At 40.7% G+C, this 15,762-nt stretch overlaps 1 protein-coding gene across 1 annotated transcript; it reads right to left on the bottom strand.

Annotated features, from left to right (window-relative positions):
- Nucleotides 1-36: 36 nt before the first annotated feature.
- Nucleotides 37-14,171, bottom strand: LOC121519181 (stonustoxin subunit beta-like). The gene is made up of 5 exons (XM_041802009.1): nt 13,751-14,171; nt 8,847-10,301; nt 5,970-6,499; nt 3,697-3,882; nt 37-351 (listed from the first exon to the last, which is right to left on the bottom strand). The coding sequence occupies exons 1-5, from the start codon at nt 13,935-13,937 to the stop codon at nt 37-39; spliced, it is 2,673 nt and encodes an 890-aa protein (XP_041657943.1). The 5' UTR covers nt 13,938-14,171.
- Between the last annotated feature and the right edge of the window lie 1,591 nt (nt 14,172-15,762).

Below are 15,762 nucleotides of genomic sequence, written 5' to 3'. Positions count from 1 at the left end.
CTGAGCCTCGGTGCAAAGCCCAAATCCCAGGCTTGCTCAACACCTGAGCCATGGTCGCTGGTAAAAGGAGGTAAGCTGTGGAGCAAACGCACACCTTCTTGCCTTGCACTGGAGCCTCGCCACCTGGAGAACAAGTTTCAAGCCCTGAAGCCCAAGATAGACATCCTTGACGAGCAGAAGTTTCCACTGCTGGATCAGCGTGTCCAGTTCCCTGTGCCAGCCTTCCCTCCGCAGCTCGTGCACGGCCAGGCTGCCAACTGCTCGAGGAGACGCTCCGGCGCTGACACCTCCGCTGCAGCTATAACCTCCATACACGGCCCGAGCCTCATTACGGACTTTCTCTTCCCGCCTCTACACACCAGAAAACATCCCACCGGGCAGCTTTGGTGGACAACAATTCCTGCCCTCCATCTGTACTTGTTGTGGGATCGTCCATGGTCAGGCAGGTGCACCACATCATGCCATCCAGGTGCTCTCGTCAGTGACATAAACAACTCCACCCACCAGCTGCTACGTCATCACCCATCTCTCTCTACTGTTGTAATTCACACTGGCACCAACGACCTCAGGCATCAACAGTCTGAGAAACTCAAGTCGGATTTCCTCGCCCTGTAAGCTTGGGCTTCACCCCAGCGTACGGGGCTATGCTAATGTCTCATAAGCACAGCGATGTAGTCATGCTAGGTCATGCTAACAACAGCTACCACCTGCACGCCCAAGCATAGGCTTGGGCAATGACGTCACGCCCCAGCAAAGAGGTTTCGCCCCACCTTAGAGGTCTCCAGCCGAACGCCCCAGCATAGAGGTTTGCTCGAGGGCTGCAGCCAGACCCTCTTGCAGGCTGGGGCTCCACCCCCTTGGGCCAGGGCCAGACTCAGGCCCAGATAATAGACCTGTGCAGGGCACTAGTTAGGGGGTGCTAAAACCAACAAGTCAAGCACAAAGATTGTTTTTAAAAGAAATTTTAAAAATTTCAATGAGCAGGCTTTTCTACAAGACATTATAAACAGCAACATAAATCGGACAACAGAAATACTGAATATGGAAGAGGCTTTTAAGTATTTCTCACTTTGCTTACTACCACAGATGAACATGCTCCTTTTAAAAAGTTCAGACAGACGTAGCCCATGGTTCACCACAGACCTATCCTTAATGTTTAAGGAAAAGGATAAAGCCTGGGCTTTGGCAAAGCGAACAGGGAGTACAGAGCACTGGCTGACTTTTAAACAGCTGAGAAACAAATGCACCTCTTCACTGAGGAAAGCCAAAGTTAATTGATATATAGATATTGTTTCTAATGCTTATAATGACCCATCAAAGTTCTGGAAAGCTGTTAATGTAATCAAAAATAACCCAATATCATCTATTCCTTCATGTATTATATATAATAACTGGAACAGATCTGCCAAGCTTTTAACACTCACTCTGCTGCTGCTGGTAACCAGTTTGACACCGTTTACTCCGGTTCTGCTTTAAACAGTCAGCCACCATCTCATGCTCCCTCCACAAAACCTATCTCTCTATTTAGTTTGCAGCCCTTTACTTCCTCTGCTGTCAGAGATGCATTTTAACGTATAGACTGCAGGAGAACAACTGGCCAAGATAAAATTGATCCTTTTTTCCTAAAACTCTGTGCACCAATTATTGCAGAGCAAGTTGCACATTTGTTTAATCTTTCTATTTCCACGGGGGTTTTCCGCCAGGTCTGGAAGACTGCACATGCACTCCCACTACACAAGGGTGGGGATAAAACCGATCTCAATAACTATCGGCCCTTTTCCAAACTGTCCTGTCTAGCGAAAATCTTAGAATCATTAGTCAACAATCAAACCAAATCATTCCTCTCCAGTCATCATGTGGCAGAAGGGGGCGCTGTGACAGAGCAATGATATTGATGTATGGATTTATTTCGGCCCACTGTGTGATTATCTCTGTGAAATATGGTGAAGATTGACAGAAACACTTTAATGTTATAAGGCAATATTGGTGTAAATTCACAGCAAAAAAATAGACAAAAATGGAGTTTAAGTTTGGGCTCCGGTAACGCCACCACCCTACGGTGGAAACTCAAATTCATCTTTTGATGTCAGATCAGAATATTTTCAGTCTACAGCAATAATAAACTAACTGGCCTCACTGCTCCAATACTTTTGGAGGGAGTGTTTATCATTTACATAGGCAAAGCTACCCTACTTCTGTCTGATTGGTTACCATGAGTGCACATCAGGGGCGGAGCCAGTCATGTTTAAAATCCGGCCCTTAGCCCAAATAAAGGATGGACGAGGGATGGGCACTTCCCTTCAATTTATTTACATATCAGACAGTTTAATCGATATTTCTGTGCACTTTAAAATAAAAATGTGAATTAACAATGCCAAAAAATCTATACATCATTCAGGCACAATAATGTTGTTCAACCTAAATAAATACTTCATTGATAACATCTTTTTTTCTTAAATGATGTCCAGTAATTTTCACTTCTGCCTCCTTAAACATCTAAGGTTTACATTTTCACTAACATTTCATAGGTAGGGTAGGAATCTGGTGACAAAGTTTACAATTGAGGCTCTGCTTTTTTTAAATAAAGCAGATAAAAAGAATTAATTGGTGTTAGAGATAGTAATTTGTTCACAAAAATGCTAAAAATGGTATTTTTAGAACAATGTTTAAAGTTTTTTTTTTCACTGCAGTGAGTGTAGAGATGTGAAAGAGTATTATGGCCATTAAAAATTATTATAATTTTTTTTTAATTCTAAGAAAAAGTCAAAATTCATCATTTTTCTTAGAATTAAAAGAAATGCATACCAAATTTTTTGTTAAACGTCCCTAATCCTCCTCCGTACATACTTTCTTAAAAATAGAAAGAAAGAAAAAAAAAAAAAATCTGATTTTTTAAATTACTTTAAAAATTACATTACCATGCTGTGATCAGCACGGCCCAATTGTTTTTTTGTTTATTTCTTTTTGCATTTATCTAAGACAGGGGTGTCAAACTCAATCACATCAGGGGCCGGATTCTGGATTCAGGACTAACCTGAGGGCCTGACAGGGTCGACATTTAACTATAAACTGTCAACCTCACTTCACCAGTAATAAAATATGAAATTAAAAAAACTTAGCACAGGAGAACGGTACTTGTCTGACTGCATTGTGCCAAGTGTAAAGTTTGGTGGAGGGGGGATTATGGTGTGGGCTTGTTTTTCAGGAGCTGGGCTTGGCCCCTTAGTTCCAGTCAAAGGAACTCTGAATGCTTCGGCATACCAAGAGATTCTGGAGAATTCCATGCTCCCAACTTTGTAGGAACAGTTTGGGGATGGCCCCTTCCTGCTCCAACATGACTGTGTGTAACAGAGTTAAAAATGCACTAATTGTTGAATTTCTCCAAAATTAATGTTCTTGCCATATTTATGTCACTTTGTCGCCACCTGGTGGATAAATCATGCTACTGCAGCCGTAGGGCTCCAAGCAGGCCACCGTACAATTCTCAGCAAAGGAAACTGCTCCTCTGCTGAAGGTGGGTGTGTGCATCTAATGCTGAGATCGATGCTAACTTGTTAAATGCTTTAAAACTGTTCTACAGACTTTTACTAACATGTATTTTGACTGTAAACATGATGAGAACATAGTGTGAGAAATAGTAACTGTATTCAGGAGCTGCTTTCTGTTTACTTGCCAAGCTAACGCTAACTAGCTTACCTTGTCGGCTGCCTTGCTCATGGCCATCATCCCTGCGTTACACACGGTGATTCTTTTGTTTGTGTTGTACAGATATGAACCCATGCAGATGCACGATGCAGTACTGATGTGTGTGTACTGATGTTTTTGCACCAGGATTAAAGAGCGAGCCAGAGTGAGAGCAACTTCTGTGTGGTCGTGGCCTTCCTACACCATAAACACTGAGAGACAGAGACACATCCTTCACAGTCCAGCAGAAAGACACAGCAGGGTTACATGTACACCAGTGCACAAACCAAGGTCCATAAAGACATGGATGAGAGAGTTTGGTGTGGATCAACTTGACTGGCCTGCACAGAGTCCTGACCTCAACCCCACAGAACACCTTTAGGATGAATTAGAGCAGAGACTGAGAGCCAGGCCTTCTGGTCCAACATCAGTGTGTGACCTCACAAATGTGCCTCTGGAAGAATGGTCAAAAATTCCCATAAACACACTCCTAAACCTTGTGGAAAGCCTTCCCAGAAGAGCTGAAGCTGTTATAGCTGCAGAGGGTGGACCGACGTCATGTTAAACCCTCTGGATTAAGAATGGGATGTAACTGAAGTTCATATGAGAGTTAAGGCGGGTGAGCGAATACTTTTGGAAATATGGTGTATTTAATAACAATTTGGAAACAATTGTAGCCATTCCTAGTTATAATATGTTCCACATGTTAGTTTTACCCTGATTGTTTATGTGTCGATAGCTCAAATTGAAGAACTTGTGTAGATTTCAACCATGCAGTTTCCCACTGGCAACAGTTGTTGCTGCGTATACAACCTACATTTTCACTAACATAACCAACATGCAATGAAAAAAATCATGTACATTATGTGTTATGGAGGTTTAAGGAATAAATGCGTGCACTTATTTTGCAGGGAAAAGGCAGGGCAACCAGTAGAGCCTGAGCTTGGAGAGTCCCCATCCTCCATGTTGTTCAGGTACTGTAAAACTTTCTAAATGACTCACCCGCCCTGACATATAAATCTTGAAATGAGGCAATCTAGAGTTGTCAACATTTTCTTAGGGGGTACAAGAGGCAGAGTTTTTTAAAAAAAAACAGTAACTTGGGTAAGACATTCGTCTAAATGCTCTCTCTACAGCTGATTTTAAGAAATTCTGATGGAACTCATCATGGACTACACAGGGTTAGATCATGTTAGGCTCCTGATTTCATGATTAAATGTTAGTCTGGTGTTCTCAATTTTAATCTTCATGACATTTTTTTTCATATTTTGTGCTACAGACTATGATAAGAAACAGTAACATACCCAGTATTGATAGGAAAACTGACATTTATTTAGTTGATGGATTCACAAAACACAAACCTCCACAATCCAATACACAAAAACAGCAGAGGCTAAAACTGCCTGAGACAGTGTTAAAATAATAAGAAAAAAAACATTCACCTTAGACCCTCAGAAACAGCAATGACTCAATATAATGACTGATAAGAACCTGGTAAAATAAGTCACATCAAATCTTTCATCAGTTTACAAATAAACCCATCGACAACGTTAATAAAATCGAAGTAAAAAATAGTCACACTGTAATAATCCCAAAATAACTCAAACTCCCAAAACAACAGACACCAAAATCACACTTTAATAATCCCCAAAAACTCAATAACTGTCCTGATACATTTCTGAATAACTAGATGACAAAATCTAACACACTTCCTTTTGTCACAACCATCAAACTACTTTGAAAAATAAAAAAATCTATTAACATGGAAAAATGATGTTTTATTTCTAATGAACGATTACACAGGCCAATAAAGGTTAACCCTCTGATATCACTTCAGTTTTCTAATGTGAAGTCCTTTAAGGATAAAAATGGCTGCTTCCAAAAACATTGATAAAGATGTCATTTAACAGGCACAGATGGCCTAGCGTGAGTGTGCCCCTAGTGGCGAGGCCTCACCTGCATGTCCCTCCCCCACTCTGTCATCCCTGTTTCTGGTTCAATCTACTGTCCTCCTCTATCATTAAAGGAATAAAAAGCAAAAGAAGAGGCTTAAATGATGGGAGCCGAGTGACTTTTTGGAAAATTACAGTCCTGGTAATGTTAAAGATTAGCAAGAAAATGAATTTGGATGCATGTTGGATTTTTATGCAGTGTCTGATTTCAAATTGAACTCCATTGTGTTCATATTATGTCAGATCCAATACAGAGATTTAAAACACCTGATTTGTTGTTTACAAAAGTACTGCTTCTCTTTGGTTTTTGGGACTTTAGAAGTTTACTTTTACTTGACAGGGTTTCTCCGGAAGAAAAAAGGCGGGGTAAACTGCCTCTGAGAAAGTGGCACTAAAGGTGTGCAGGTGACGGACTTCTGAGTCTAACAACCCATAAAAAGACAGAGTGCCAGCAGCGAAGTCGAGATACACCCCCACCTGTTTGAGTTTAGGGACTTCACTGAGCTTTTTCTGCTTCTTATTGTGGTGTGCAGTGACTTCAGCTCCTGATTTGGTGGATTTGAATCCCAAACACCAGGACATGGTGTTCGCACCAAGCTTGGCATCATCTCCTTTCCCTTTCCTGGGCATCCCTTTGTAGCAAACACCTACTAAAAGGATTTCTTTACTAAGGGTCATGTGCACCTCCCAGTAACAGCACCCAGTCAGCCCCTCCTTACACAAAATCTGAGGAAGATGATTGAATCTCTGAGGCAGGTCACGATATGTCTGAGCTGGTCCATATGTTGCCTTCCATCCTTCCTGCTGGTCCACAGTAAGATTCTTGTTTGCTGTGTCTGGGTCCAGGGTGAGATCAGTGAAGGCTGGTGGAGGAGTAAAAAAAAGGCATGATTCAGCTTTGGAATATTTTAAACACATTTTAAACTGAGAATGTCTGAAGTTCTAACACATAAATGATATCAAAGCTAAGTGTCATGACCTGAGGCAGCAATTAAATGTGTGAAATTAAACTAGGGTTGATAAGAGGATATACAGTACTTAACAAATTTATTAGACCACCTGTCTCAGAGACCATCCAGCATCATGAAGTGCTTTAATGTCAGGGTTCCCGCGGATCGTTAAAAAGTCTTAAAGGCATTGAATTCATGAATCTAAAAATAAGGCCTTAATTGGCATTAAAACGTCTTAAATCAATCTTTCAAATGTCTTAAAACATGTTAACACATGAAAAGTAGGACTTTATGATTGTAAATAGTCTCAAATCTCAAAATAAATGGTAACATTTATTTTTTTTAAATAATGACTCTTGTGGTAACAAAACAACAAAATAGTGATGTGGTTGCAGCCGGGACTCGGAGAGCAGATGCACATCATTCATGTAGCAACTTTGGAAAACATGGCAAAATGTAAATTGAACAAAAATTGGCTGTCCAACCAAGATTTTTCTTCATGGCTGAAAGCGGTACCAGCATGCCCGCCCCTGCCTATGCAGAGCGTGTATAGCCTCAACATTGTGTGGGGGGGGGGGGCTCACTTTGAGTGTTTTTTTCTCTCTCTCTCTGCACGTCAGTCCAGTGTTTGTATGACAAATATTATTGAGGTAATGTATATACAATGTTGACCAAACGGAAACTTTACCTGGCCGTTACGTCAACCCTCAAGATATCCATTTTGTGAGATCAGGGCCATCTGTGATCAATGAGGTGCATGCAGAGTGCGCTTGCTCTCCCTCTCCTGCTCTCTCTCTCTCCTGACGCTTGCAGCACAGAAACTCTCAAAACGTCTGTCCTTTATATCCACCCGTCATTCTGCAACCTCTCTTGTCAAAAGTCAGCTATCCTTTAGTTTGTGACTTTATGGTAAAACTCCGTAAAGCTCCTGTGCTGGTTCTGACCAGGAGTTAGCTGACGTCGTAGAACTTCCTCGCGCTGATCAGCTGTTTTAAAATCAGATCGCAGGGGAAAACAGATAAAGACAACGTATATTTTATGGTGATTTAATAAAATAAAGCCTACTTATGATGACACAGAACTATAGTGAGGAAGATACAGAAGCAAAACGGATGAGCTGCTGTCTGTGAGGGAAGATGAGGGGTCCAGGGGTGTGTTTGAGGGAGGATGAGGGGGCTAGATCACTGGTTTATGCTAGTTTAATTCTGAGGGAAAACCCCCAATAAAACAGAGCTAAAAATGTGGGATTAATGTCATGATAAAGATAACAACTAAAAAGTCAGATAGACATTAAAATATTATCTTTATTATTGCAACAAGGAATGTGATCATTGAAAGCAATGATCATTTTTGGTAACTTTTTTTCAGATAGAGGTTAGTTTTGCTGAAAGACACAGACCTGTGGTAGTTTTGGGAGTGCTGTCTTTGATGAAGTTTCAATTTCAACTAACTCAGGCAAAACTGCAATTTGCACAGACTCTGTATGTGTTATTGTAATACTGAGATGGTGGGTGTGTGTGTGTGTGTGGGGAGGGGTGTTTGGGGGCCTTATATCAGAGTCTATATCAGAGTCTGTTTAGGGCCTCACTTCTGCCAGGGGCGGCCCTGGGTACCAGGCAATGTGTGCGAGGCCATTTATGTTTGTTGTGAAATCGCTCTTAAATTTGATCTCAAATGGCATTAAAAAAGTCTGAAAAAGTCTTGAATTTAACTTGCCTTAAACTGTAGGAACCCTGAATGCGGACTCTTTCATTTTCAGTCAGCTCTCCACGTTTTACCATTTTGAACAGGAATGAGGAATTTCAAACTGAATTCACCCAAATTTGAGCCGGCTCACTGGGCTTCTCTGAGAAGTCAGAAATGAATCAAGCATAACATTCAACCACTAAAACTTATTTTTCTGTTCAGGAATGACAGTAAATAACTATAATTTCACATATTAATCGAGAAATAATAATGTGCTTTACTATTTTTTCAGTTTTTTTGTAAATCAGTAAATTTGATAATTCATGTACAGTATAACAATAATAATTCTATTTTAGCATTAAACATATCATTTGGGTTAAAGAGCTTCTACATATTGGTGTATTAACCATTGCAGAAACATCAAAAATGATTTTGGTAATTACCAATGCTGTTAATTTAGGGCAGCTGTGGCATAAACCTGACTTTGGGTGGTGGTCTAATAAATTTGTTAAGCACTGTTTATAGAGAAGACTGTTTCGTTATTACTTCTCAAACTGTTTTAAAAAGTACTCACACATGGCGAAGTCTCCTCTGTTCTTCACACCATCCACATCAAGCTTTTCAGGCTCTGGTTTCAGGATGCCTGCTTTGAGCCTGTAGATGGTTGCTCCTTTGTGATTCTCATCTGCTATAGCTGTTATCAGAAGGATGCTGAAGTTGTGAGGAAACTGCACACTCTTAAAAAACCTGGCCATACTCCTCATCCTTCTAACAACTGTTTCTGAATAGTACCAGGGGTCCTCTTCTGCATTTTCTTTTTCAGCTGAATCCAAGAAGTCGGTCATTGCTTCAAGGCCAGGGTCAGGGCTGTGCAGGGATGTGAAAACATAACACAGGGCCTCCTGACTACCAGCCTTGATAACCGCTCTTTCTACAGCAGATTGATTTGGGACGACTTGGATCTCTGGTTTGGCTCCCTTCATTAGGGCCAAGCAGGACTTGATGACATTGATTTCTCTCTCTTTACCGTCCATCCACTTGCTGAGACGTTCATGACTGAAGGGGGACTTTGCTCTGTCTTCAAACATTTGCTTTATTGATTTCTCATCTTCTTCACCTCCACGTATGAGGGGCAGTTTCTCTGCAACCATCCTCTTGATGTTAGACGCATACAAGTCACTCAGTTTTTGGAAACGGTGTAACTTCTCTTGAATTGGTGGGAAGCGCTTCACATCTTCATCATCCAGAGCCTCATTAACCCTCATTCCTACTTGTGTCAAATCTTCCAGGGCATCCTGCATCTCCCTCAAGAGTTCCTGACTGATCTCACACTGCAGCTGGACAGCACTGGACTCCAGATTCTTCAGTGGCAACAGCCAGACCCTCTGAGGAACACAGTTCTTTCCGTTTGGTCCTATCAGCTTTGGAAGTTCTGCATATGTATTCACTGCCTCTACAAATGTTGTAGGGTTGCGTTCAAGAACCAGGTCACCATAGAATTTGCAGGAGAATGTATCAGTCAGTTTCTTTTCTTCATTTGTCAACTTGACACCAGCCTCCCCTCCAAACTTGATACCGGGTATCATCTTTATCACAGCTTCCATCTTGCCCTGGATCTCCTGTTTGGTGCTGCTGTCAAGCTTCTCACTGTCAAACACAAAAAAACTGTTTGCCCCGTAGAGGATGCCTGTTACAACGTGTGTTGCAAGGCCCTTCTTGATAAGTTCTGTCTGCTCTTTATTCATGGTCCTCAAGTCAGCCAGAGACAGCTGTTTGAAGCAGGTGGTAACATTGTACTGACAGGTCACCCGGCTCTGATTCTTGAATTGCTTTCTATCGTTCAGATAATGGGCAGACCCTCCCACTTTGATCAGTCCGCCCATAAAGCTGGCCTCCAGAGAAGCATTGATATCCATCAAAGAGGACTTGGACTCGATTGAGTCAGATGCAGAGACTTCAAAGGAACTGGTGGGGTGAGGAGTTTCAACTGTTTTCGTCTCAAGAATTGTACTATCCCACAGTGTCAGACCTGGAGGATTGAGAAAACATCAGTCACTGGATGAAGAAAGATTAGTAACTAGGGGTGGGAACCGGTTCCAATTAGCTCGATCCATCAACATCATTTATGTTTTCTCTTAATGATTCCCTTATCGATGCCTCCCCTCCGCGTGCCATAAAACACAAGCATTGCATGTGACAGTCAGCTGTACAGAGAAGCTGAGAAAATAAAACACTTACCGGGCTATACAGTATCGCTGCAAGGTGTTTAAAGACACATTAAACAAGCACCTGTCGGCGTGCGTGCATACGCACAACGAGCGGAGCGGGTGCTTCTGCAGCGCTTCATCTAATCCTTTATCAAAATGCTTTGAATCTAAGATAAAACACGTTCATAAGGAGACATTTATAAGGGCGAGAGAAGTGAATTATACAAGTAAATCAGGTTAAATCATAGCAGTGGATCAAATAAAGTTTCTATTTCTCTTTCAATGACACGGACATGCGCTCTTTTTCCTCCCTCCCCTCCCCTCTTCCAGGAAGATGAGACGTGATATTCCAAATCTAATAGGCTATCATAGAATCTGGGAATGTAAAGTAATGTTCTGTGGGATTTTTAACAGAAAAAAGATTGGACTTTAATATTATTTATGTCCACGTTGTGCTTCAGTGGTGAGCTCCGTCCTGCTGACTGTTTACTTCACGGCGATCTTATAAAAAGCTACAGAATACTTTAGTGCACAAAGCAGTGAATAATCTCATCTATATGTCACATTAAACAGGTAAAGATAAGTTTAAACGTTTTTAGTAATCCAAAAAGAAAATTCACAGGTAGGAATTGATAAGGGAAATGATCAAGAATCAAATTGATAAGAAGAATTGATAACAGCATTGATATTGATAGAATCTTATCAATTCCCACCCCTACTAGCAACCAAACAATCTCCAGAAGTATGTGGGCAGAGAGCTAGTGTCATGATCCAGGTTCTGATTTGTTATGTTTTTGAGATTCTCTAGTGTTTTCCTGTGTTTATTCTGTATTGTTCAGTTTAGTCCTTGATCCCTCCTGTTTTCCTTGTTTGTTCTGTGATTTCCATGTTTCTAGTTTTACATTGTACTTAGGTTTTTCTAGTTTGTATATTTCTGGTGTTTAGTTCTTAGGTGTTTCTTGTAGTCCTTGTGTTTCTGTGTATTTTGTGCCTTATGTTAGTTCATGTTCATGTTTAGTTACTCCTTGTATTTCATGTCTAGTTTATTCCTTGTTTCATGTCTAGTTTTGCTCCTCCTGTTTCATGTTTATTAATTCCCTGCTTCATGTTCGTTTTACATTCCCTGTGTTTCTTGTGTAGTTTATTCCCTGTGCTTCTTGTTTCGTTATTCCATGTTTAGATTTACTCCCTGTGTTTCATGTTCAGTTTTCCTCCCTGTGTTTTAGTTTCCCTCCTTGTGTTTGGTTCTTTGTATCCTCCTGTGTTTCCTTTGTTCAGCTTCTAGTTTAGTTTTGTCTTTCAGTCCTTGTGTGCTTCTTGTGTATGTTCCATGTTTCCTGTTTTATTTTGTAGTTTGCCTTCCCTTGTGTGTGATTCTAGTTTTGCTTCCTGCTTTAGTTTCCCTCCTCGTTGATTACTTTCACCTGTGTCTGATTGTCCACACCTGTCCTCCATTGTTAATCACTCCCTGTGTATTTAAGCTCTGTGTCTCTCTGTGTCATTGTCGGTTCATTAGATGTCATCCCTCATTGCTACTCCTGTTGTTATTCCTCGTGCTCCTGTGGATTTTGTTTTGTTTCATAGACTTTGTTTCCAGTGTTTTAGTTTTCAGGAGTTCTTTAGTTTTATTAAATCAGTTTTAGTTTATCTGCATTTTGGGTCCTTCTCCTTTTGTTTTTGGATTTTGCCTGCCTGCCTTCTGTGACAGCTAGAGCCTCCTTTGAAACCATCTACTGGTCACAGTCTCATAGAGCTCATAGATGGAGGGGACTTATCTGACACTGACTGCTAGAATTATCAATATCAGTCTCATTACCTTTGCCATTATTATTGATGTAAAGAGCTGCTCAACTGCTGCAACTATGGCGTTATCCTATTTTATAATCCCTCTAAGGCGGCCCTACACCTAACGACATTTCCATCAATTTCAAAGTTGCAGACAAAATTTCAAAGTCAGATTTAAATCACGCGAGTCTTGCACACTCTCTTTGTCTCAGTCGTCAGGTGTAAGGTAGTCATAAGACTCGATTTTAGCTGTTTTAAGGTGGTCTTTCTTCAGTCTGGGCGTTATGACAATTCCAGACATGTTTGATATTGTGGTAAGTTCTGTCTTATAAAAGTTTTGCTCTTCAGTGACTTGGCCAGTGGGAGTCAGTGTTGTGCATAAGCAAATAAAATCCCTTTATTCAGTGTTAATTTTGGCAGCTATTTTTAATTTTAGTTTTAGTCCCATTTTAGTCATCTCTACCCTTTTAGTTTTAGTCTAGTTTTAGTTGATGAAAACTCAAAACAGTTTTAGTCCATAAAAAGTCCTCACATTTTAGTCTTTACTTTTAGTCCAAGCATTTATTTTCTTGCCTAATTCTGGTACCAAATCATGGTAGTGTGTTCTCTACACTCTGCTAAACCTCTGCTTTCTACAGCTGAGAGGCAGAATAGATACAGCTGCATTGTTTTTGACAGATTTACCCACAGTGGAGAAATATCATGGATTTTTAATGTCTGACAAAAACTACAGTACATTTTAGTCTAGTTTTAGTCACCTCGATGAAAACTAAACTTAGTTTTTGTCAGTTTTAGTCATCACAGATCTATTTTTGTTAGTCTTAGTCTAGTTTTAGTCATCACAGATCTATTTTTGTTAGTCTTAGTCTAGTTTTAGTCATCACAGATGTATTTTTGTTAGTCTTAGTCTAGTTTTAGTCATCACAGATCTATTTTTGTTAGTCTTAGTCTAGTTTTAGTCATCACAGATGTATTTTTGTTAGTCTTAGTCTAGTTTTAGTCATCACAGATGTATTTTTGTTAGTCTTAGTCTAGTTTTAGTCATCACAGATGTATTTTTGTTAGTCTTAGTCTAGTTTTAGTCATCACAGATGTATTTTTGTTAGTCTTAGTCTAGTTTTAGTCATCACAGATGTATTTTTGTTAGTCTTAGTCTAGTTTTAGTCATCACAGATCTATTTTTGTTAGTCTTAGTCTAGTTTTAGTCATAGTTTTAGTCGACGAAATTAACACTGCCTACGTTCTTCAAAACATGAATGTGAGCGTACTGGAGAGGATTGGTTTGATTTGGTTGTTAAAAAATCTGGACCTGGAGTGTGACAGCAGAATTGGCAGTCATTTAAAGATAAAGTACTGTTTAGCCAGTTTAAGAGGAGAAAAACTAGATTGATTTGGGAATTTTAGTTTATGGGATCACAGGTATGTAGAGATTGCATTTCTGGCTTATAGCAATGAAATCAATTGAGCAGTTCAGATGAAGACTTACCTGGAATCAGCTCATCATTGCGAGCATCGTAGAGCATCCCCATGGTGAAAGGACGACCGAGGGCAGCAAAGCTATTGCTGTTGTCATTTTCTACAACCTGTGGAGAAATGTAAAACTGAGTGAGAACAATGCTTTCAGTGCTGTATTTACTCTCCTCATAGGCAAAACAACAATGATTTAAAAACATTACAAGACTGCATCATTGTGTGTAAATTAGCTTATTTTTCCAGTTACATAATTTCTCATGAATATTTTTCTTTATTAGGCAAAGACCATCAATCTTCTTCTGCTGATCAGCAGACTGGAGTCAAACCCTTCCCCCCAGCGACACTTTCCATTCCTTCTGGGGGATCCCAAGGCGTTCCCAGAGCAGACAGGATATACACTCCCGGGGCAAAAAAAAAAAAAAAAGTCGCCACCTGGATTTAACTGGGGGGTTGCTGCAGTTGGTCAGGTCTAGGTTCACCAACATTATGTGCCCAAAGAATGAGGTCAGCTGACTACCTGAATATACTGAATGACCAGGTTATTCCATCAATGGATTTTGTCTTCCCTAATTGCACGGGCATATTCCAAGATGACAATGCCAGGATTCATCGGGCTCAAATTGTGAAAGAGTGGTTCAGGGAGCATGAGACATCATTTTCACACATGGATTGGCCACCACAGAGTCCAGACCTTAACCCCACTGAGAATCTTTGGGATGTGCTGGAGAAGGCTTTGTGCAGTGGTCAAACTCTCCATCATCAATATTAAAATTAATGCAGCACTGGATGGAAATAAATCTTGTGACATTGCAGAAGCTTATCCAAACAATGCCACAGCGAATGTGTGCTGTAATCAAAGCTAAAGGCGGTCCAACGAAATATTAGAGTGTGTGACCTTTTTTTGGTGGCGACTTTTTTATTGACCAGGCAGTGTATAATCCTTCCAGCATGTTCTGAGTCACCCCAGAGGTCTCCTCCCTGCTGGACTTTCCTGGAAGACCTCCAAGGGAGACGCCCAGGAGGCATCCTGATCAGATGCCTGAACTATCTCAACTGGCTCCTTTTAAAGCAAAGGAGCAGCGGTGCCACTTTTAGTTTCCTCTGGATGTCTGAGCTCCTCATCTTATCTCTAAGGCTGAGCCCAGACATCCTCTGGAGAAAACTCATTTCTGCCGCTTGTATCTGCAGAGGTAGGTCAACCGGTAAGTCACCATCTTTACCCTTGGCTCAGCTACTTCTTCACCACAACAAACCCTCACAATGTCTGCAGTACTGCTGGTGCTGGGTCAAGACCCCTGGTAAAGGATACTTGAACTCAACTCCACATATTGAGGGGAAAATCTGAGAATGGCTTAAGCACACATTTTCCAAAAGGTGGAGAAGGGAGGGTGGGGGGGTATTTTTCTGATTCTTGGGGGGATTGTGGACAGGCCAGGGGCACATATTTTTGTTAGAAAAGCCTGAAAAAGTATATCTTGCATTATACGTGACCTCTAAGATGGTCCTGATGTGTGTATGGTGTAGTGAGGCTTTAGTGAGTTCTCCTTCCCATAATTCAAACTTAAAGAGGAAGGAGGGGGATCAATCTTCTGGGACAGCAGCCTCAAGATCTACTTTTAGCAGGTCTTATGGCCTTTTCATACAGACTGGAATTACTCACGAATCTCTGGTCATTTGTAATAATTTTAATCCTGTACGAAATCAAACGTCTGTAATTTGCAAAGTAAAACTTCTCGAGCAGTGATACTCAACCTGCGGCTCTCGAACTGCATTTGGCTCTTTAGTGACCTGTTGCAGCTTTTTTAAGGCATACTTGAGAAAAAAAACTCCTTCATGAAGGTAAACACTGTCATCAGTAAGGATTTATTGTAGGTCACATCAATAAATCTGTTACCCACACAAAGAAGACAGGCTTAAACTGAAACCTTTATTTTTTTTAATCCATATATTATTGCCGTCAGAGAGGAGCATGTGTCAGAGAAGTAGAGCAGAGAAAGTCTGCTAGTGTTGTGTTTCTTCAGTAAC

The sequence above is a fragment of the Cheilinus undulatus genome, linkage group 12, assembly GCF_018320785.1.
Source record: "Cheilinus undulatus linkage group 12, ASM1832078v1, whole genome shotgun sequence".
NCBI classification, from domain to species: domain Eukaryota; kingdom Metazoa; phylum Chordata; class Actinopteri; order Labriformes; family Labridae; genus Cheilinus; species Cheilinus undulatus.
This window is presented reverse-complemented; position numbering and strand designations above follow the sequence as displayed.